Source organism: Strigops habroptila, chromosome 11, assembly GCF_004027225.2.
Source record: "Strigops habroptila isolate Jane chromosome 11, bStrHab1.2.pri, whole genome shotgun sequence".
NCBI lineage: Eukaryota > Metazoa > Chordata > Aves > Psittaciformes > Psittacidae > Strigops > Strigops habroptila.
The window spans coordinates 6,519,383-6,543,530 of record NC_046360.1 but is presented as its reverse complement, the minus strand read 5'-3'; the positions used below and the strand labels follow the sequence as shown (position 1 = coordinate 6,543,530).

The window sequence follows — 24,148 nt, the reverse complement described above, 5'->3', positions numbered from 1 at the left end:
TTAAGCTAGAGGGGAAAGGAGTTCTATGAACAGACTTTTATCTGACTACGCAGAGGCTCAGGTAACCAACCTAGCACTAAGTTTCCTACCTTGATTTGAAGACACCGTAGCTATGGGTGATCTTCCTCGTACTTGTGCCTGTTGAGTTACAGTTGCTGTGGTCACTGTGCGTTGTACTTGAGTGCTTGGGAAGACTACAGTCCTGCCCTCGGGTTTCTGACCATACTGAACTGGTTGAAACAACCTGAAAAGAATATAAAAATTCAAAGTCTATAGGAAGATCACAGTTCAGCCTTTAAAGATTAGCTCTACAGTCCAGAAAAGTATAAACCAATCATATCAGATGCTCATGTCTTTCTTGCAGATGACTGAAACTGGCATGACTCATCACTTCAGCAAATGTGAAGTGTGGACATCTTATAAAGTCATTTTGCTAAGACCAAGAAGAAAGAAGAAACCTTTCATTGCCATGCATCCAGTTTAATGCGGGATGCATCAGAATTACAGCAAACAGCTTAAAAGAGCCTAGCCCGATACCTGGAAAAAGAATGGGGATCTCATATCATTTCCAGAGAGACATCAGCATGCCAACAGGTCATCAGGCAGCTCTTTTGCATGAGAAAAAACAGGTCCATCTTACTTTGAGATCACTGCTTCACTAGCGGAGAAATACGCTTAAAAATTCACTGCTGTAAAACTTCATGTGTCTCTTATAACACTGCAAGCACAGCTAACACTGTAGGTCCAATATAGTCTTCTAGTTGCAAAACACCCCCCACTTGCCATAAACAAGGACCCCAAGAAGAAAATCCACCTGCTGCTGAAGTAAAAACTATGGGAAATCCATAAACAAACTTCAAATGGAACCGCATGCCTCAAAAAACTATTAAAATAGAATCCCTGTTTTCAAGGGTAAACAAGAAAGCAACAGAACAATAAAATGCAAAGTCGAGTCTGAGGTTTTATGTGAATCACATTACTAGAGATGCAGACAGAACTCTGCAAACATAGCAACAGAACTACATTTCCCTCCTGTAATTCTAGCTTAAAAAGAGGGTGGTTGTACATACCTGCTTGGTTTGAGCTTCACTGGGTTGGGCCTAGCTGGTGGTGGAGGGGAGCTGTAGATTTCTTCAATTAACTTTCTAGTAATCTTTTGTTTTGGCAACATTTGTGCTTCATAATGAGTCATTTTGTTTTCCATTCCAATGAGATCAAAAAGAGACAGGTCTGATTCCTGTCAGGGATATTGTAAAATGAAGTTTATTTTATGTGATAACCCAAACTGTTAAGTCCTCTCCATGTTCTATGCTGAATTCGCTTCCTACATTTTTAGAAATAAATGCTGTAAATTAAAAAAGTAAACTATTAATTATTAGCCAAAACTGTTTAGAAACCTTGGAAATATATCTTAAACTGATAATCCCATTTTAAGCATCAGCATTGGAAGAAAAAGAACTTAAATCATTAGCTAGTTATGGAAATCAAAGCAAGACACATTTAACAATTCTTCATACACCACAATTTCCAAAGAACTAAGTAGAATTCCTAGAAGGTGTATATTAACTCTCAAGTTAAAATGCCAAACTACAAAGGCACACATATAATTTAGGAGTAGAAAAATGTGAAGGATGGAAATAAGGTTAATCAAAAAGATCACCTCATCTACTCATACTTCTCTATAATGCAATTATTTCCTTTGATTATCCTGAAGAGGGAATCACTTCTGTAAGGATAACACAAACAGTGGTACTTCAAATGGATTGACAGAAGTGTAGTAATTTAGTCACTGAATCAGTGTTTACTCTTAGGTGAAAAAGAGTAAGTCTTGCTCTCCTTTAGCTACTGAAAGCAGAAGGAAAATTAAAGAATGCCATCAGACATTTTCTGACACATTTTAGTGCCAGAAAATTCCTGCAAACATGAGTACAATGAAAGCAAAGTTTATTTCTCTTCGACCAAGTAGCTCATGAAAAATTACTGATTACAAACTACTTGAAAAGCTCTAACTACAAAGAAGAGAGGCAATAAGTATGCACTTTGTAGGCACAGCTATGGAATTGTGAATTCCTTCTTTTTATAAACTTCAGGTAGACTTAAGATGTATAAGAAGACAATATTAAGTACTTAAATTCTACAAGAGGACTCAGAGAGGAAAAACCTCACCTTCCAAATATCCTTTTCCAGGGCACTCAGTACCAGAGACGCAGTTCTGTATTCCAGTGTTTCTGATACATAAGAGGTACTTGAAAGCCGAGGGTTTATCAGATCAGGGTGATTACAAATCCGCTGCAGCCGCATCAGGACATGCAGGACACTGATGAAGTGTCCGCTTTTGAGTGCTTCTTGGGTTCTACCAAATAATTTATACAGAAATACATTAATTCAAGTACAGCTTTTATGGAGATGTCCCTAAATCAGCAAGGTGAGAATGTAAAACAGCAGCTAGTTACGCAGAAGTCTTAAAACCCACTTAACTTATACCTAGGTTTTTCTAGAGCATTTTAAGTAGCACTGAACCAAATGTAAATGTGGAAACATGAAACTTAAGGAGCAGTGCTACCTTACAGTAAAGTACAACCTAACTACCTGCCTAAGCTCTACGCGCTTTGCTTCTGTTTCATCCCTGTGCCTATCAATAACCACTTAATATCACAGCACAGGTAAATGGGTGGGTACGAGGAGAAACACTTTGACTTCAAGAAATAATGAACCACTCATTAGAGACAAATCTTAAAGCACAAGAGCAGCAAACCTGACCACTACAACTTGATTTTTAGGTTCCTGAGGTTAGATGCGTGTTTTTCATTAGGCCCAGAGCATCATTTGCCTGTAATTTTAGTTTACAATGTAATCACATTCAATCCACTGGTCATAATGGAAAATATCAGAAAATCACTAAAACACTTCCAACCATGACAATGAATTATCATCTTGCTTAAGCACCAAAAATGACAGCATTATTTACTGTTTTAACTCCTTACCCTGGTTGTAAAATGACATCTTCATACATAGCTTTTTGTCGACTAGAAAGGCGACACTTTAGCACATGTTCATATTTCTTTGTTAGCTGCTTTTCAACATCTCTCTTTGATCTTCGCAAAATAAATGGCTGAATCATCTGAAACATTTCAGAATTGAGGGGAAAAAAGTCTCACTTCAAACATTCAGTTTTACAACAGGAAACTAAACCTATTCACACCTAGCACATCTGATATGATAAGCCTCATATGCCATATATATATCATATTGCTATGCACACAGTTGTACAGGCTTTAATTTGTTCTTTAATTTCTGCATGTTATGCTTCAAATCGGACTCTTACATTATTTTCTTAAGAAATCTCCATACTACTCTGGTAGCAGAAACTTCTGCTTTCAACAGGACTGTGTCTGAACTGAACAAAGTGTTAAAAAAGGTCAGAAATTTCAAGCTGAACCCCATCTTTTCATTTCTTCTTTCTTCCCCCTTTTTTTGTCCCCAACATCTAACTACTGTAGTAGGATAGATGAGAAAAAATGAAAACATACTCTGTGTAACCTGATGACCAGTTTATGGCAATAATCCTGGTTCTCCTCATTAGGTGCTTTTACTGGAAAATCTAGGTAAGGTCTGGAAATTCCCGGAATCAGAAAATGTACCATGGTCCACAACTCCATCAATGTGTTATGCAAAGGAGTGTCTATCAGAAGTAAACGATGCTGGCTGTGAACAGTAAAAGAAGATTTTAAAACAATACAGCATTTAGCTAGTATCATTATGGAAAGGACACCAATATCTGAACACTGTTTACTGTAGTTTAGGTTTGTCAGATACATGGAAGAACTAAGCAGTGCTCATAAAAGTAAATCTAGGATAAATTATCTTTTTACTCTTGAATATATCACTGAAATAAATTCTTCATTGCAGAGTATCAGAACATACAGGGGGGTCTGTTTGGGAGCATGGAGTATCAGTGAAGAAGAATTATAGTTATGATAGTGGCAACAGAAAGATCCTGAGCATGTCTCTGAATCCTGACTTTTTCACTGGAGACACCTCTGTAGGCACATGTTGCACAGGAAATTGGACAGATCAAACCAAGAGGGTTTTCATCAGTTTTCTGTTAAGAGAACTGTGTAACATGAAGAGACAAAAACCCACTGCCAGCAGGAGAACAATTCCCTGCTCCATACCTGCGGAGACTGAAAAGTGCCTCCCAGTGCTTCTCAGTCATGTTCTTTATCTGTTGCATCTCATCTACTATTAAGTATTTCCATCGCATTTTCATAAATGCTGGGTGGCCTTTGAACAGCTGTTTGTAGGAAGTGATACACACATTGAAGCTGTTGGGTTCTGTCCATTCCTACAGAAAAGGAGAGGATGCGACAAAAAAGTTAAGACAGAACCCTCAAGTATCTTACAACCAGCTATTTCTTTGCTAAGAACAGAAAGATGCTATGACCCAAATAAATGCATAAGCGCAGGTTAAAGGTCTTGCCATCTAAAATGCTAAATACAAGAGTGTAAGAGTCGCAAAACACAGTACCTGTCTTTTTGCCCTCAGCTCCCTCTGGCTGCCAAAGTAGAGGAGTATTTTCAACCCCGGGCACCAGCGTTTCAATTCCAGCTCCCATTTCAGTATGTTACAGCTCCGTACAACAACAAGGTGAGGGCCCCAATTACCTATGGAAGGAAAAACAGCAGTTAACTATAGAGACTCCTGAGAACTCATGTGTCTTATATTCTCCCCTGACTTTTTAAGTGCAGTGCACTAAATTCATCATTAAAAGTGAGATCCAATAACAACAGAGGTATTTTAATGACTAATCTATTCTTTATTGTTTTTTAGACTTGGAAGTACCCTTTGTGCACTTATTATCTATTTTTCCCTCAACTACATCAACTGCTTGAATAAGAGATACTACCTCCACAAGCTTTGCCTTACTAATATTCTTCAACCATCCTCAGTACGACAGCACTATTAGTAATATCTGAGATGATATACAAGATACTCGTTCAATGGTTCGTACTTACTCCTTCAATTTAACTATCAGGGGCCATTTGGTCATTACACAACTTTTAAGGCTTTTTTATACTAATGAACTAGGCTTCAGAAGAATTTTGTCACCTAGAAGGTAACAGCAGATCGATCAAACAATATACTTGATAAGACACCCCTATGTCACACAATCTAAGAAAGTTTTTCTGATATAATCTTACTCTGTGCATTAGCTAAAGTCTGATATGCTTTAGCAGAAAAAAATGTGACCCTAGGCTACAATTCACAAAGATAATGTTGGCCCAGCAACTCTCTAAAATTGTTGGACAAATGAACTTACCTTCATTACAAGCCAAGTGGGCAAAAAAGGCAATAATTTGTACTGTTTTTCCAAGACCAGCTTCATCTGCTAGAATGCCGTTGAGATTCTTCCTGTACAGCTTTGCTAGCCAGTCCAGCCCAATCTTTTGATATTCTCTGAGAGGCCCATACAGCAGCGATGGAGTATTGTATTTTATCTGTAATGTGAATAATTTCATACTTTTTTCACCAAGTTAAATTCACAGAGCATGTCATAAAACATAACCATTCTATAGTTCAATAACTAGAAAATATTTAACGTAATTTGTTGCTAAAATCTGCAAAATCATTAAAAAAAACATTCTTTATGTAAAAGTGAGCATACACAGTAGCAGAAAATAGGGAGTCTTACTGCTGTAGTTATCCGGGAGCTGCCTTTAGGTAACAGCATTTCTGCTGCAGCAGCAACTTCTGCTATGTCTCGCATATGCTTCTTTGGAGGACTTGATCTGTCTATACCCTTGTACTGGTCAATGCTGAGGAGGGAGTCGATGAGGACAACTTCTTTCTGAGGACTTTCCCTATCAGAGATATGGTCTTCCATTTCTATGAGAGAGAATAATTACATTAGCATTTAAAATAAACTTCAGTAGCAGATACACAAATGAACTGAGATGGCTAGAACTCAGACAGGCGTGTAAAAGGAGGCAGCTAACTTAAAAACAACTCTATGATTTCCAGGATATTTAAGCTAAAATGAAAACAGCCTAAGCTCCGGATCATGTACATGTTCTGAACATTCACACTACCTAGGCTAACATGACCATTAGCTTTTCACAACTTCTAGGGAGGTCCTCTCATAGTACTTAAAACCTATCCTCAAACATGTAATTCTATCATCATGTGAGTACAGAACAGATGGCAACTGCATAATAACAGCTAGCTATGAAAGCGAACTGTTTAATTCAGTGTAGGGAGGTTCTTCTATGGCTTGCTATTGTTCCTGAGCATCTCACACATCTTGATTTAAGACAGGCAAATGCTACCCTCTTTTCCTAAACTGAGAAATCAAAAAAAAAGGAAGACATTCTTCAAAGAGCATTATCCAAAAATATTTAGTAATAAAAGGAACAAATATAATTTTCCTAATGACCATTCCAAATGCTTAGCAAGTAAGCCACTGTACTTTCCATTCATTCTTGTAGATAACATTCTTCCTCACTCAAAAATAAAAAACATTTTAAATGTGATTCATTCAATATTTGTTTTCCCCTAGTGCAAAATGTCTTTTAACAGAGACCTGAAGAGCCAATTAACCTACTTCACCTTGTAAGTTAGCACAACTTCTTCTAAACAAAAAGTAACTTACCTTCCTCACTGCTATCCTCTTCACTGTCAGGCTTTGGCTGGGGCCAGTGAAAACTTTCTGCAAAGGCACCTTCATACATCTTTAGTAAATCTTCCAAAGGCAATTCAGCTGAAGGTCATTAAAAGATTAAGTTTAAAAATACGAAATCTTGAACAATCAGTACCATTGTCTTTAATCTCTTTACATTCTTCACAACCGTATAAAGCCAGTCCTCTAATCAGAAGTTAATGGAAGAGGTAATTATTAGGTGGATGATGGCAATATTTATTTAATGACCTTGATTACAGAGAACACTTGGCAATACACCAAGCAGTCTGCTCACCCAGCTTGCTTTTTACTATATTATAAACACACCATACAAACTGACAGTAAACCACTGGTTGGGGAAGTAGGGGCACCAAATCCAGCCAAGTGGCTGGAAGACAACTCAGGACTTCCAAGTTCCAAAATTGAGCTGTACCTCAACCCTGCTAAACAGTATCTCCATGATTCCTTGCCTGATGTGTTGAAGCAAGAATGTGCTTCATTGATTGGCAGTGGCAAATCAATCAGGAAACATCCTCATTAGGAACTTGGCTGACAAGCCAAGAGTTATAATACCTCCAACTGGCCAGCTGGCTGCAGCCACTAAGCTGCCAAACAGACCAAACAAGCTGATTTGGAAACTGCATATTAATCACCAGACAGACTTTGCTTAATAGGAAGCTTGCCTCTAAAAATCAGCAAGGTTTTTACCATGGTAAGTGAAGTGATCCCCATGGGATACTTTGCATATATCAAGCTCAGCATAGCAGTTGCTACATTGTTAATGAAAGTGAGCTGCTAGCCAGAGCATTGTTCCTAAAAGGCCCTTATCTCCAAGTATTTATACCCCCACACCCGAGGTTGGCACTACAGAGCCCTTTCGGATCTAGCAGGTGGGTCACAAAACCCTTCTGAGATACTCAAGACAGTTGATGATAAAATGGTCATGTTTAATCCAATACACTTCTGGTTTTACTTATTTATCATCCTCTCTTAGAACTTAGGTTGAGAGCTTGAGGTGTGAGTTTTTAAACAAATGCAGTGCTTCAATAGAGAATACCTTTTCTCAAGCCACCTTGTTTGATAACTAGGTAAGCACACGGACTGCTTTATAAAGTACATCCTATATGTCCATCATCATCCCACAAACTAACTGCTACAGCTTTCGAAACAGGAAAAAATATGACTGAACATCTGAATGCATTCAACTTCTCATCTATAACCCTATTTACAAATATAACAGCTGTGTGTTCTCACTTGTTCTTTCAGGGCCTACCACAGAGAAGAATCAAGCTACATGCCTACCTTCTTTGGCTAGATTAGACAATTCGGTTTGATGGTTTATGTTTCCCTCTTTAGCTTCTTGTTCTTCAATTGTTTCTTCTTCATCTTCAACTAAAATAAAAACAAATGCTAACTTTGGCATTCAAATTACACAATAACTCAGGAAGCTTGTAATTATATACCCCTGAAGTGTACTGGCACAGAATATTATATATAAGTTATCAGGATTCAAAAAGAATGAGATGTGTATGGAAAACATGAAAATCTGAAAGCAACTATATGTAGAACTTATAAGTGAAAAGGAGAGGAGCACTTCTGCCTCAGGACAGAAGGCAGCCTTGAACTGTGAAAAGTTGGCCGACAATGGTCACCAGAGAGATGTCATTCTGTAGCTTTGAAATCGAAATTTTTTTGTTGGAATCATGACACAGATGTCATCACAAGAAAGGAACTAAAATAGATCGGTAAAGGGCAGGTAGCAATAAGAAAAGGTGGAATGGCTTTAAAGTGAAAGAGAGTAGATTTAGATTAACTATTAGGAAGAACTTTGCTTTGAGAGTGCTGAGGCGCTGGCACAGCGTGCCCAGAGAATCTGTGGCTGCCCCATCCCTGGCAGTGTTCAAGGCCAGGTTGGACACAGGGGCTTGGAGCAACATGCTCTAGTGGAAGGTGTCCCTGCCCGTGGCAGGGGGTTGGAACAGGATGAGCTTTAAGGTCCTTTCAACCCAAACCATTCTACAATTCAGTCTCAAATTCTCAAAAGAACTTTAAGACCACTTTAAGTAAGGTTTGATAAACAAATGAATAAGGACAGAAAGAATTACAATCCACCAACAATGATGGCAATGTGCTTTCAGGGAAAATTTTATTTTCAAACTTTCACTGAAGCTCTTTTAAGGAAAACTGACTGTCTAATTGACTAATCAAAGAAATGGATGAAGGTTGTTGTTTGGTTTGTGAAGAGCTAACAGACCAAAAACCTGTGGGTTTAGGGTTTTGATATACAACTTACGTACTACACTATAGGTGCACAGTTTTGAAAAGTGACTTACCTTCCTCATCAGTCAAAGACGTGCTTGCCTTTCTTTTCCTTCCAGATGATGAACCCTAGCATTAAATAATGAGAATATTTAAAATCATAGAAAACAAATTTAGAGAGGCTTTTTGTTTGGGTTTTTTTTTTTTTTTTTTTTTTTTTAAGAAAGCAAAAAGTGCCTTGCAATCACAACAGCACTTGCTAATAGCCACTTAACACCTATTAGTACTTTCGTGGTCATACAAAAACAGATACCCTGCTTCTGCACTTCTGGTGTTTGTGATTCAAATTACTCAGGTGCAGCTGTGGCACAAAGCCATAGTACGCTCCTTCCCTTAGAGACATTATTGAGGCACAAAACTTTTTGCTCAGGTTGGAATTGAGGACTGAATTTTCACTAGTCAATAAAAAAGGGATATGGCACAGGCCTACAATTGTTCAGTCTCAGCTGTCCAGCCATGGTTTAGCCTGTGCAAATTAACACTCGCAGACAGTGCTAGGCCACAGTTTGGCTGATAACACATGGTAAAGCTTGTTCCTAACAAGAAATTCAGATGCAAGCATTCTGCTTGGTGAAAGGGGAGCATTTCAGCACGTGGGCACCAGCTGTGCCATGCCAGATGGCTCAGGGCCTCAAAACAATCCCTCATCCGTTTTTTTCCAATTGCACAGATGTAGCCAAGGAGTCCTCGCATGCATTTTGCCCAGGACAAAAGATATTTAAGGTTCATTCAGTTTCACCAATTCTGTAACATATACCTACATCTCCCAGCAGATAAATCACCACTGAACAGATGAAAACATGCTTTCATAACCCACGAAGTTTAACCCTGATTACAGTAGATGAAACTCCTGCCCAAAATGAAGTCTGGCAATTAATTTGTACATCTTTTTGGACTTGCAACCTTAAAATGAATGATTCAAAGCCACCGAGTAGGTATGAATTCTTCCTTTAAAAGACATGTATCAATCGTAATCCACCTACCCATTAAAAGTTGTGGTTTGTAACCAGAAAAAAAATGGTATTTGTTCTTATGACTATATGACCAACTGTCAGCAACTACACAGAAATCTGCCTGTCATCACCATGTATTTAAGGAAAACATTTCATGTTTATCAAGATTTTTCACACAATTAATCATATTTCAATGAATTTGATGATTTTAAGGAACAGAAGACTTACCATTTCACTTTCTTTTTCCAATAAAAGGTCTTCTGCAGTTCTTGTATCCCTACCTGGAAAATTATTATACTTGATGTATGCATTAGTCGCTTAGCAATTTTATGTTTCTTATGTGAACTTTTAAATGCATTCAACATAAAAACATAAGAAATATTAACAAAATCTAGCAGAAAACCATAAAAACCCCCTCATAGTTCAGATCTGTTCACAACCTGTTATTAGCATCTCGCAATTCTATCACCAACAAGATGAAACTCCACTGAGTGAAATTCTCTAAAGCAATAGCAACAGAATTAATACAGGATTTCTTATGAAATGGAATACAATTACCTTTCCTTGAAATTCTCTTTAAATTCAAAGCTTTTTTCCTTTTCTCTTGAAATTCAATTTGCAGTTTTATTTCAACCACCTGAAATATAAATCAAGTCTAATAAACCACTTACATTTTATAAATTAATTACTGAAGGTGGAAAAAAACCCCCATAAGACTTGCACAACTATTAATATTAATTTTACCTGTTCAATGTTAGACCAGAAGTATTCTATTTCTCTAGCAATCGATGCAGCGATTCGCCTTAGTTTGTTTTGTTCTTCCCTCTTAGCTCGCTCTTCATTAAGTTTCTTTTCTTCATGATACCGAGCTACAGTTCTTACCATCTGAAATATCATGAGAGATACTGAATTAGATTACCTCAGAATACACATAATTGTGTTTCTTGAGGTTATAATGGTTAGCAGCAGCCAGATTTTGACTATAGCTTTACACACCTAGCACTTACCTCCAATATTTCTAATTCCTACCACGCCAGTAAAACAACAGACATGAAACTCAATGGAAAAAAGAAAACACAAGAACTGTAACTAAACAATCTAGTAGGAAACTCTTAATTCACTACTTTCAACAGGAATTAGAAAAAATCTACTGAAATTAGCAGCAAACATGCAAAAGAAAACCTTTTTTCAGACAGCACATATGAAGTCATAGAAATCACACCACAAAATGTCAGAGACCAAAGGTAAAATGTGTTCAAAAAGAGTGTACATACATGAATGAAAGATTAGTCAATGGCTGTTAAAGACTGACTTGATTGCAACCTCAGGAGGTTGCTCTGGAAGTCCCTAAAACATGGACTTCCAGATGTTTGAAGCATCCTGCCAGTGGAAGGATCACTTCAGATTTGCCCTTCCTGTTTCTCCTGCTCTTAAAAAGCTAACATTGGACACAAATGGAACAAGTGCTTCAAAACCAGATTTAAATTATATTCAAAACAAGTATATTCATTTTACAAAATGATATACTTATTTCAATACTTTGCTTCTAAGGAAGAGAATTCTGAGTTTCCACTATTTCAGAATACATACAACAAAAACCAGCATGGCAATCTGAACTTCAGTTTAACCTTCAGCTGCTCTCTTCCTTATACCAAACCGGTCATAAACGTATCAAAAGAAGATGCAACATTGCAAGAATCCATAGAAAACTCTTGCTTATTGTAAATAAATTGATTTTACATATTATCTCACACCACCCCAATTTTCATTCCATCACTGACATAATTATCTCCTCTGTGCTGCTCTCTAGCGAAAGTGTTACGGAAACAGTTCTCTACCATGTTTCCACTGCTGTCCTTAGAACACCAGGGTTTCTGCACCTTTTTCTGAGATTAAGAAAGAAGGATTACAACAGACAACCGCACCCAATAGAAGTTACTTACAAAATTCTGTATTTACTCTTCGTGGAGAGGGAATAACTGATTTGTCAGACACGCACAATAGCTGTACTTTTAATATGACACAGTCAACACATTGACTGGGTCCCCTAAACATGCTGTTTGATTTCCAGAGGAATAAAATCCACAAAATCCAAAACTATTCATTCCATCCACAACCAATAAAATTATCTAGTCTGTTTCAAATGCTAGAATATCCAAAGCTGACACACGACTTCTCATTTAATTTAAAAATCAGTGCCTTGTATTTCTGTCACTTCTATCTGTAGAAAAAGATGGTTTAAATAGCTTTGCTACCAAGCTGAGTGATACCAAGACTGATTGTTCTGAGTCAAAAAATGTTTTTCATGTACCTTCTTAGCAGTTGCCATCTTCCACTTTCTCTCTTGGGCAAAATCAGTCGCCATCCACTGCATTTCTTCCAGCAAATAATCCCAGTGAGATTTTGGTCTTGGAGCCTCTTGGAGTTTAGGCAGTCGCCTCGGGGACCATAAACCTTCCTTTCTCAGTTCTGCTATTCGCTGATGGATTTGATTTTCCTTAGAAAGAAGTACATATAGTTACAATGAAGCTGTAGAATGCACTTAAAACAGTAGCTGAACAAATAATTGCTTCCACTTCACCAAAATAAGTGACAGCAAAAAAAGGTGTAACAGCATGAACAGCATGACACATGCATTACAAACATCAAGTCTGAACACTGCGTCAAGATAAAAAGTACTGGACTAAATTCAACCTAAATGTAAAGAGAATCACAGTACTTCAACCTGTATTGTAAGAGGTACTTTGTTAAATAACAGGATAACAAAGGTTCACTGACAGCACACAAAAAACCCAAGTTACAAGACAGATGCAAACTGCAATCAAATAATCCCTTTTTTCATAAAATGAAATTGCAGATGCATTTATCCACAGAAGACAAATATATCTTCATTATTAATACTGCTGGATTTTGTGAAAACGGAAGTTCTCTATGATGTTCGTGTTAAATAAGCAAAACAACACCTCTAGTTAGCTACAAAAAAAAGTAAGGTTGCAGTTACCTCGAGTGAGTAGACAGAATCAACATAACAGAAATAGAAAGAATGCAACAATAGTATGAGGACCAGTGAGTCTTCTTCAACTTCTCTGACTGCCCACAAAAGCAAAACTCAGTATGTGAAGCAGACTGAAAAAAAAACCCCAAAACCAAACACCCCATGCCTCCAAAACCCAGCCCATTTTCATAACTCAAACACATTGCTCATGTTAATAGTTATCTGTGTGTTAACTGTTCACAAGTTTGAGGAAAAACCAAAAATCTTACCAGCTTTACTTGCTCAGCAAGCTTGTCTTGAGAGTTGTCCTGTGGTAATACTGCTGCATTCTGAGCTGGACTTTGTGTTTTTGGTGCTGATGCTACTGCTAAGCCTGGGGGTTTTGACGCAATAGGAGACAGGGACTTGTTAGTTGCTGGAGAGCTCCTGTTTGTTTGTACTGGATATGTAGAAGGCGGTGTTGTGCCTGAGATAGTTGCTGGCGCAACAGATGAGGTAGGTGGTAGTGTGTTTGCTGTAAGACGCTGAGAAGTCTGAGCAGGATCTACAGATGGTCGTGTCAGAGTCACAGTCTGCCCAAGAAACACATTCGTTAGTGCTAAGTTCAGGCTTCAGTACAGTCTACACTACAGCAAACATAACGAGGTCTTTAACAAAAAACATACCCCGGTATTTTTATAAGGAAAGAATTAAAGTGTCCAGTGGAATTAAAACCCCTTAGTTTTTAATATATTTCCAGGAAGATAACATTCTTGGATTTTACTGGGCATTGAAACAAACATTTTCGCCCCAATAAAGTTCACATACCTGTTGCTGTATTGTAGCTTGTGGCTGTGACACTTGGTTTGGTGTCTGTCCTTGCACATGGATTGCTGGTGGCACCTGCTGTTGAAGTGGTGCTGGAAGTGGAGCGGAAGTCAGGGGTACACTTTGAGGCTGGATCTTCACCTGAATCTGAGGCTGAGCTGGAGATTCCACTATCTGTGGCTGCTGCTGTGACAACTGCAGAGCAGCTGGAAGAGATGTCATGGGGACGTTTGCAGGTTGCAGTCTCCCTGGCAGCTGTGGTGGAGGTGTATGCAGACTGGCTGCGTTCTGCACAGGAGGGCCTTTAGATGGGTCATACTGCTGTTGACTCTGTTTCTGTCCAGTCAGCTGTACAGTTTGAGGAGTGGGAGGCATTCCACCTACAAAGGAAGAAGAAGCACAGCACAAATGAAATCAAAACGTCCAATGCTCTTAAGTGATATAAAGAGGAAACCAACTGCAAATGGACTAATTTGTTACTTACTTTGCCACAAGACACCATCACTTGAAAATACCACATCACAATCACAAAATAAATGACCATTACGATAAACAACAAAGTATTTCATGCATAGGACTGCAACTAAAATATGGAGCATGGCAACTATAAAAAAACATGTCATTATGTGTCTTCTGAATTTCTTACATTAAAAAAAAGGAAAGGACTGGTGAGCTACTGGAATTTAACCTAAAAAACTAGTTTTCAGACTAAAGAACACTTAGTTCTCAGCACATTCACTCTAACACATACTCTAAAGCTTGGCACGACTAATGAATCAAGATTTGTCATGATGCTGCAAATTAGGAGGTTTCTTTTTCATAAATCATTGGCTCAGTTCCAGAATTCTCAAACTAACCATTTTGCATCAGCACCTGTGACGTTCTTCCATGCCCACATGCACCTTTGGAGCCCGTCACTCAGCTCCTTAAACAAACCAGGCATTGCATACCAAGTATTAATTTACATGGAGAAGTGTGTGGTGGGACTAGGATCTTGGCAGGCCAGAAGCCCAAGTTTCTAGTCCCATCACTAACATCTCCTTGTTAAATTAATGTGCAATTGGCATGTGGTGACACAGTACCTTGTGCCGTTGGCATTAGCTGTTGAAGAGGAACTCCTGAAGCCACACCCGGGTGCTGAAAAACCATCCCATGACGGCCCACTTCAATTCGTGGTCTCTTAGACGAATCTGTGATATTCAAATTCCATTTATGGCATGGTATAATGGAATGGGTTCAGTTTTACACAGCAAACTACTACACATGATTCCAACATCAGCTCAGAAAGCTACGACTACTATACATGTGTAGCATTTATGAAGAACATGCTCCAAGGGCAGAGTCCCTCTAACTTCAAGTTGGCCATCTCCAATCTTCTTAGCCAGAACAATCAACCTAACAATGTCTCCATGCCTGCCAAATCCAGTCCTATATATTGTGAGTGGAGCACACTCTTCACACAGCACCATTCACAATAGATAGTCCTAAGGATTTGGCAATTCCCGAGGTGAGGCAAAACTGTATTTCAAGGGTTACAGAACAGTGAGCTCCATTCACTGTTTGGGAAAAAGAGAACCAAAGTGAAATTCTGTCTGCAGAACATACCTGCTGGTGCAAGTGCCTGCTGTCTCTTAAAAGCTTCAATTTCTATGGTGTTCACAGTCCCCGTTACTGGAGTCCCTGTATGCGTTTGCTATTGGAAAAAGAAAACAAATCACAAAAGTTCAATCTGTAGACAGTCTAACACCAAGATGTAATTTACAGAGCTAGAGGCCAGCACAGAACAAGTCCTTCAGAACAGCTGTATGACAAAGAAAACAAGACTCATTCAATACCTGCTCTAAAGTTCCAGGTGTCCATAATGCACAGATACTCTTCGTTGAGTTTAAATTTTAAAACAATAATTAATTTGATGATGATATTGAGATGCAACAGAAATCACCAAGTTGATTCATTAAGTTGGAGTTTAGGTTCAGTAAGATTACACAGGGCATGAAAACTTCATAATGACTACATTTAATATTTAATCCTTTCAGCATCAAACTCTGGTGGCAGACTCATGTATAGGATTATTGAAGCAAACAAGTTTGGGTATATAACAATTCCCATGCTCTTTGGGCCCTCAGCACAACCGGCAAGTACTTACTAACATCCATCAGTGTCTGTGCAAGCCCAATTTCTTTCAGTGAGTTTCCAAGTCATAATTTTAAATTCTCTTTGATATTTGGCCACATTATACCCAATATTCTACTATGAAACTTAATACAAAAGAAATAAGGGCTATCCCAAGAATGGTCTTAAGAGATTATATCCAAAAGTGCAAACAGGGACTTTATGTATGGCACCCTCTATGTCCTAAAAAATGAGCTAATTTAGCACTCAAGTTCTCAAAGTGTCATTTTCTTGGTGACAGCAATATACATACATATTGATGTACTGCATGGGCTTGCAAATGTTGTGAAAATTTATTATGACAACATAGCAGAGACAGCAATTTCCCAAAAGAATCTTCTAGTTTATTCACAGGTCTTCTCTGATTTTTAACAGAAATTCTACCATGTAAATTAAACACCAGTCTCTGTTGAAATAAACCACAGCGGTCACAACCCTGCATCTTCAGTGCTTCATCGGATGGTATTAATAAATGTAGCCAATGTCACCTTAAAATGACTGGGTTTCAAACACTCCTTTTTGAGCTGAATATATCTCATGCCACTCAGATTCTATCAATAGCTACGAATTAATAACATCTAATCTCTTTGCTGCTGGGAAGGCGTTTGTGGCCACTCCAGTGGTACAGCTATAGCCTTAAGACGTGAATTTTGCACTTAAGAATGACTCGTATTCATCCCTAATGGTCATGGGATGCCATTTCACACCCATTTCACACCCAATATGGATTAAGTTTTCAAGTGTTTTTCTTCTCACAAGGCAGACATGCAGCATGCTTCAAATCCAACAGCCAGTGTCTGACTGAGCATCGTACATACTGAATTTTCAGTATTAGTCACAAAAACTTACTTTGTACAATGCTGTTGAGTTAGTTAACAAATTCAGCCTGTGTCCTGTTTGCATGAAATACTTCCTGGGACATGAGTTTAAGAAAATATTTCCTCCAAACTCTGTTTCAAATGCCATTTATTTGCACTCCTAGCCTGGATGATCACATACAGCTTCAGGCTGCATCTCTACTGTAGGACTTCTGACTGACATTTCCTTAAGAGTATGCCTCCCAGCTGTCTGCATTATCACCGTGTAATTTAGGCCAGACACTTCAAAGAGCAAAGATGTTATGTCTTTATAATTTGCAGCCACATACCACTAATGTTAGACTAAAACTGTCCTAACTTTAATTAAAATAATGTTCTCTGGAGGTCATGATTATTATGCAGCACACCCACAATAATCATTCTGAGTGCTGCACTTACGCACTAAAATTTGAATGATGATGCTGATCAGGACACATTATTTCTCTATAAACAGTCACAAAGAAAAAGACTGATGGAAAGAGATGCTAATTTCTGTTAACAGAGCTAAAAGGTATTATCACTGTTATACAGTTTTGTAGGTTTTTAGCATGTACCTGCTAGTTTCTCTGAAATGGGTCTGAAATGGTATAATACTTTCAAAAGCATTTCATCACAGCTGTAGCTTGATGATAATCCTAATCACTATAATAAATAACTTGATATAATATTACATATTTTAAACTGCTTAGATGAAGCCTGACTACCTATGGAGACTTCCAAGATACATCAGTACTGACCATAGCGAAGAGCTCTCAGTGCAAGCCCCTTTACTATGCAACTTGTTTGTAAAGTACCACAGTGAGCATCCCATTTGTTACACATGGAATACAATCCATTTTGCATCTCATTTAACTCTCTCTTTTCCAAAACTTAAATAAAGGCAGTACAGACTGTACAGATTCCACGGTGCAGCAGAATAATTCACCCTGTAACACCTGTTAATTTACATATAATTGAGCTAAAAGGTAAATCTTTTAGTTGCAGAGGATTTGGCATATATTACTTCTCAGGGTGTCTGCTAACAAAGAGTCGAAGGTAGCTGCATAAACCCATGCTACCCTCAATTTAAAAGTTGCATCACCGTTGATCTACAAAAATTTTAACTGATTATCACATTTATTTCTTTATTTTGTTCAGTATTCCCTCATTAAAAAAAAAAGGAAAGGAAAAAACTGTTTAAAAGTACTTATATAACAAAAATAAGCACTTTAGTGTCTTCTTCCCAACATTTATGGTAGAGCTACTGGAGAGCTGTTAGGTATTAAAAGAAAAAGTGCCAGAGGGTTATTATTATTGTTTAAAACATTTCAGGGAAGGCAAATCCAAAACCTTCTGTAGCCATACTCAAAACTTTTAACAGATAAGGAAAAAAAATAGAAAAGAAATTAAGAAGAAATCCACAATTACAATGCCACAGATAAAAGAATCAGTATTACCACTACACAGAATGCACAAATGAACCAAATGCATTAGGGAAACAAAAGACAAACAAACCAAAGTGAAAACATTCAAGCTGAAAGTTAATGAAATAAGCCAGCAACCTGGAGACAAAGATTTAACTTCCTCAAGGCTTCATTAGTACTGATGCATTTAAAGATTGCAAAGGTTTCTTTGTTTTCTTTAGATGATACAGGATGGGCTCTTGGGAAAATTCTAATTCATCTAAGAAATATCAAATCTGAATGAAGAAAAAAAATCTGGGATGAAACTACATTTTAGAACCATTGAAAAGTACCTGAAATGGTTGCTGCTGGGATGAAAAAGCAGCAGAAACATTTGGAGGAAGCTGGGTTGCTATAGCGACAGGAGTACCAGTCTGCCCATCCTTTCCTGTCACAACCTTTACCTGAGAGAAATATTTGGGGAAAACAAAAAAACAAAAGAAGGGAGAATCATTTTCTTTTTAAAAGTTTTTCTTCTTTTTTTCCAACACACTCATTTTGAACTGATGGCACCTCACTGAAGAGGGGTTTATAACTACACCACCATCAGTGCAGCTTGGTTTGAGCACAGACCGTTTTTAAGGGTTCTGTCTCACTTTTAGTAGCAGAACAGAGTACAGCCTTGACTATTCACAGTGACTTCTCACCACTGGAAATGTTTTCTTAAATCCAGTTAACATAAAAGTGTGTTTTGAATTTAGTGATTGCTGCTCCTAACAGACAACAAATTAGCATGACAGACAGTTTGAACTAAAGAGAGCTCCAACATTTATTTAAGCAATGAGCACAGGCACCATTCGCTTGCCCCTTGAATTCCCAAAGCGCTCAACCTTTCCAGGCAAGGGATGAAGTGCATTGCTTTAGCGGAAAGTGATAAAGAGGGGGGAAGGGGAAATAAAAGAGAAGACAACAAAAAATACAAAGAAAGAACATACGCAGAAGATGTCTTAATCTTTCAACAGGATTCATCATTTGAAAACACATAAAGACTTTTGCTGTTGCACTTGGCAATGTTCTCCAACAGCCAGACGGACAAGCAGCTTTCACAAACAAAAAACCCATCACAAGAAGGCAGTGAAGTACAAAAACTCCAAACCCAGAAGACCAAAGGTAAAGCCTCAACTGATGTAAATCATAGTAGCGCTGCTGACTTCAATGAACCTAGACAATATACACCCGCTAAAGAGCTCTCAGTTAAAAATACCTGGTATTTCAGCTGACAAACATGCAACCCAACAAGAACACCTGAACAATTAGACGAAATACAAACCAGGTGAAACAAAAAAATTACTATCCGTTGCCAATAAATCACACTAACAGGCTGTTATGTTACTACAGAGAGAAACAATTCCTTCAAAATTATCAATACCTATCACAAGCAGAAATTTCCTAGTCAAGTAGCTTAGACCACGAAGCTATGAACAAATTAAACTTCACCTGTTATACTGTTAAAATTTCCCACAAGTTCCAACTGAAGGTATGATCACTAATGATTCACACCTAAGAGAGTCATCAATTTCCCCTGAAGACACTCATTTCTATCAAGTCTCTCCAAGCAGCATGAGTTTCTCTACATAACAGGTTTGGTTCTTTACAAACTGACATCTATATATCCATACATATTTTTACAGATCTTAAAAGGTATTTATGAGTGCCAAGTGATGCCGAGGCATCAGTTATATTCACCCTGTTGCAACCACTTGCCATATAGGCTTGCAGGTAGGCTCTGCACAAGACAGGCACCTCTCCAGCACCCACGGGGTGCTGCAAGTCAAGAGCTACACGAATGGGTACAAACGTGCAGGAAAAGTTGCACAGCATGTGTCTGTGGCAAGCTTATTTCAAGTCCTTTGCTATTAATAAACAGTGAATTCAAGTTAATAATTTTAAACCTCTGCATAAATAACAAAGTTAACTTGTTAATGTCCAGTCCAGTCTATAAATGCTGTTTAATCATTTAGACAGCAATACATGCACAGAGCTCTAAGACAGCCAAAGCAACCTGATTCATCACTACGAATCTATATACATCATGATTCACATGTTCTCTCTGTGTAATTAGATTAATTCAGGTCTTTATTGGCTATAGCAACACTGAACTTCAGTAACATCTATGGTTACAAGTCACACGACTCAAAGGTTAACCTCTTACAAGACTTCTTTGCTCATTCTTTTTTGGTTTATGCAAGTCAAGTAAGTAAAATTCAATCTATGACTCCTACTCATATTCATTCTGATCGCTTGAAACAGCTTCCACACCAATGTCATATTTATTTATGTGGTAGTTTACCTACTAACTAGGAGAGTGAAAGCTCCTTTCACCTCTCTCTTCTTTTCTTTTAAATACATGCATCTAACAGCACACTCAAACCGACCCGTTGATTCACACTACCCAGCAGAACTGCATCCTCTCACACCAACTATTTAAAGAAAAACTGCCGTACTTCTTCAAGTACAAATGACTTTTCAGGTACTGACACGTTCTCTAGAACTTCACAATCCTGGTGCACAACTTCATCTATCATTTTATTCCAAAAAATGAACAACAGATTTCTTACCTCATCATTGATGACCTCAGATTGTTCTTCCTCTTCTTCCTCCTCCAGATCCAAGTCATTTTGCCTCAGGTATGCTTGCAGTGGAACACAATGTTTCTTCTTAAAGGCCAAAAAGTCCATCATATTCCCTTGAAGATGTTGCAGGAAAAACAGTTCAATCAAACATTCCTTAAAAGTTTCCTTAAGAATTTCCATCTGCTTGTGGTGATGATCCAAACATTGTTTTCTCATTTGAGCAGTCTCTTGGTTGGCAGGAGGAATCTCCTCTAATTTTTTGGGTTGTTTTTTCACTGCCGTATTAACTGTAGGAGTAAGAGGAAGACTTGACAGCCCCTGTGGTACAGTGGCCCGTGAAGGACTTGTGGGAGGAGGTGGTGATGTCATTCCAAATGCACTAGGTCCTCCAACCCCTGCTATTAATCCGCTAGAAGTCCTGTCATATCCAATGGGTCTACCCAGCTGCTGTCCTTGAAGCACTTGCTGCTGCTGCTGCATCAGTTGCCCTTGGATAATATTGCTGATTTGGGGTGGCAAGCTGGTCGTCGTAATATGGCCTGGGCTAGTCAAAGATTGCATATTTGTTCCGCTAGCTACAGGGCTTTGAGGACCCAGATGATGGATGGTGCCACCAGACTGCGAATGAGGCTGCGAAAGCCTTCGTTCCCTTACCGTAGCGGGTGTCCCAGAAGATGGAAGCTGTACTTGTGCAGCAGCTCCTTGAGCAATCTGTGCAATTCCTGGTCCTTCTTGATACACAAAGTGTCCACCATTTGAAGGACTCAAGCTGATTTGTCTCACGAGCACACTAGCATCCACAAATCCTCTCGTGGGGCTCTGGCTGCACATTCCCAAGCCAGGGCCTGGAGTGCCTGCCCGAACACTTGGTAAGGTTTGCACTGGCACAGGGTTAGGCTGTGTAGGGCTTTGAGACTGAACTTGTTGAGGCAGCGGTGAAGTAACTTGAATGTAGGAGGGGGACCCATGCTCAAACCGCCTCTGCTGAGGGCTGAACTGGAAACTGGGCGACGTTGGGTTTGGAATTGGCAATGGGGTGAGCGTTATCTGCTGGTTTCCTGAAGCCACTGGTCCAACGTTCTGCAGCGTGATGTTCACATTCTGCCCAGCCACTGGACTTCGACTCATTATAAACTGCTGTATTTGGTAACTGGGGGACTGGGGTGCAGATGGACTTGCAGAAGGTGCAAAAGAAGCTGCAGGGGACTGGGGTAGGTTTGCCTGCTGCTCTTCTCCCTCACTGCCTGTGAAGGACCGGGACCTCTGGAGCTGGCGCTGGGCATTCTGAGGGCCATTACCATGGTGCATTCTCACTGCTCTAGCTTTTCTACAGTATACTCTAAAGAAATACAACAAAAACAGAAATTTAGGGAAGGTAAAAATATTTCTGCAGCTGAAACCATGTAGTTACTATTTAAAGACTACCTTATTGTAAGAATTTGGTTATCTTATCATGACAGTTGCTTAAGTACATACTCCTCCAAAACCCTCAGCACCACAAAAGCTCCCTTAAATCCCTCAGACGTATCTTTAGCTAACAAAGAGCTATTGAAGAGTTTTATAAATTATATGTTCTGTGGAACTTGAAAAAGCGACAGTCTCCAGCATCAAAAGTATCTTTTTATGTTTATTACTCCCAATGTTTCAATGCTTTTAACACGTAATACAATGTTTCTGAAAACACAACAGTTGCTTAAAATGTACAACACGTGTCTTCAACAATAACTAAAAATATGATTAAAATGGACATAGACTATTCAACTTTACTGCTTTAGCTACTGAAGAAAAAATGCATCATGAAAAATTTCCCAAACCATCTAGATGTTTGAAAAAGTATTGTACTTGATATTTAAATCAGCCTTCTCTTTTCTTCAGATCACTAACTCCTTAAACAGATGAAAATTAATGCAAATCTGCATTTCATTTAGAACACTGTTTATTAATCAGAATATTAATAAACAGAATACTGTTTATTATCCACAAATCAAAAAACGTTCTGTTTTCTTATTTCAATCGTTGACAAACAAAAACTCCACTGACACGAGCTGACAGGTAGATTCAGTGCTGGGTGTCACGCAGCAGGGGCAGCAAAGGGAAAATGAAACCTGATTTTTGTTTGTTCAAAATCTCTCGTATTTTGAAAACAAGGGTTTCACTTTCGGTACTTCAGGCCGCACACACACACAAGTACGCTGCCATTCGTCTGTGCTCCTAACTCCAAGTCGGTTACAAGTGGCAACAGGCAGCAGCAGCAGGGCTGGGAAGGGACGCGGTGCAGCAGTGACTGCCCCACTCCTCGGCTGCTGCTGCGGCAGCGAACACACGCAACTCCTCCGCTTCCCTGTCCAGGGCTATACGCAGGACTCAAGCCCTAAGGATGGAGAGATTCCCTTCCTTGCCCACGGAAAAGAGTGGAAGCGGAGCAGCGCTGTCATACACGTGCTAGCGAAGAGGGAAGCCCCCACACGGGTACCAGGGAGCGCAGCCTGCACCGGGACGAACACATAGCTCCGGGCGGGCTTTGCCGCTCCCGCTCCTCGGAGCTCCAACCTGAGCGAGATCCCTCTGCAGAGCGGGATGGGAAAAAGAGATTCCGCTCCTCACAGGCACCTTTTCCAAGAGATTTAATAACACTGCAATACTTCGTGGTATTGTGACTCTTTCACGGCACTAATACCAAATAATTAAGATTCAAACGATACCAGCTATCACCGGTAACAAGGTCTTATTATTTTAATTACCTATACCTCGCTAACGTTTACTGCCCGGGTGAAAACACTTAATTAATTACACGCCGATAAGGAAGCTCCACCAGCGCGCTGCCAGCCCAGGGAGCAGGGATCGCCTTTTGTGTGCCACAACCGAACTAAGCGAACGGCCCGGGGCCCGGCCGGGCCCAGCGCAGCGCAGCCCGGCCCAGCGCACACGGCCCCGCTCCCCAAGTTGGCTCGGGGCTTCTCCCGCCGAGCGAGGCCCCCCTCAGCGCCCCGGGCGGCACCACCGCCCCCCCGCCAGGACGCGGCCGGCCCTGCCCGCTCACCCCAGCGGCGGCGCGGGGAAGGCCCGTTCCTCCGCGGCCGCCCCCCCGCCGCCGGGACCGGTGCCCGCCGGGCCTCGGCCCGAGGCCTGTGCGGGGCCGGGGTGTGTGTGAGAGCAGCGGGGCCTGGCCGCCCCCCCCTGCCCCTCCGCGCCCGGCGGGCCCCACTTACCGCGGGCGCCGGGGCCAGACTTTCCATTCGCTCCTGGCAGGAAGCGGGGGCGGGGGGCGGCCGGAGCCGCAGCCGCTACCAGCGCCGGCAGGAGACAAACCGCGCCTCCTGCGCCCCGCTCCCGCACGGCGCCTGCGCCGCCTC

At 39.8% G+C, this 24,148-nt stretch overlaps 1 protein-coding gene across 24 annotated transcripts in view; it reads right to left on the bottom strand.

Moving 5' to 3' along the window:
* Window positions 1–24,144, bottom strand: part of LOC115614286 (E1A-binding protein p400-like) — a 50,084-nt gene extending 25,940 nt beyond the window's left edge. For 18 of the 24 annotated variants that reach the window (XM_030500915.1, XM_030500917.1, XM_030500919.1 and 15 more), the window contains exons 1-23: window positions 24,005–24,123; window positions 20,781–22,134; window positions 18,516–18,626; window positions 15,357–15,444; window positions 14,834–14,941; window positions 13,752–14,131; window positions 13,214–13,516; window positions 12,261–12,446; window positions 10,694–10,834; window positions 10,508–10,586; window positions 10,178–10,230; window positions 9,011–9,065; window positions 7,980–8,069; window positions 6,651–6,758; window positions 5,694–5,887; window positions 5,322–5,499; window positions 4,529–4,665; window positions 4,176–4,345; window positions 3,531–3,705; window positions 2,985–3,121; window positions 2,167–2,353; window positions 1,071–1,237; window positions 90–244 (exon numbers count right to left, since the gene is read on the bottom strand). In XM_030500915.1, the coding sequence (XP_030356775.1) occupies window positions 90–244; window positions 1,071–1,237; window positions 2,167–2,353; window positions 2,985–3,121; window positions 3,531–3,705; window positions 4,176–4,345; window positions 4,529–4,665; window positions 5,322–5,499; window positions 5,694–5,887; window positions 6,651–6,758; window positions 7,980–8,069; window positions 9,011–9,065; window positions 10,178–10,230; window positions 10,508–10,586; window positions 10,694–10,834; window positions 12,261–12,446; window positions 13,214–13,516; window positions 13,752–14,131; window positions 14,834–14,941; window positions 15,357–15,444; window positions 18,516–18,626; window positions 20,781–22,103 (4,525 nt within the window). In that variant the 5' untranslated portion in view covers window positions 22,104–22,134; window positions 24,005–24,123. Of the gene's footprint in view, window positions 1–89; window positions 245–1,070; window positions 1,238–2,166; window positions 2,354–2,984; window positions 3,122–3,530; window positions 3,706–4,175; window positions 4,346–4,528; window positions 4,666–5,321; window positions 5,500–5,693; window positions 5,888–6,650; window positions 6,759–7,979; window positions 8,070–9,010; window positions 9,066–10,177; window positions 10,231–10,507; window positions 10,587–10,693; window positions 10,835–12,260; window positions 12,447–13,213; window positions 13,517–13,751; window positions 14,132–14,833; window positions 14,942–15,356; window positions 15,445–18,515; window positions 18,627–20,780; window positions 22,135–24,004 lie in introns of all 24 variants that reach the window. The other 6 variants (XM_030500937.1, XM_030500939.1, XM_030500931.1 and 3 more) reach the window with 4 other exon arrangements.
* Window positions 24,145–24,148: the final 4 nt, after the last annotated feature.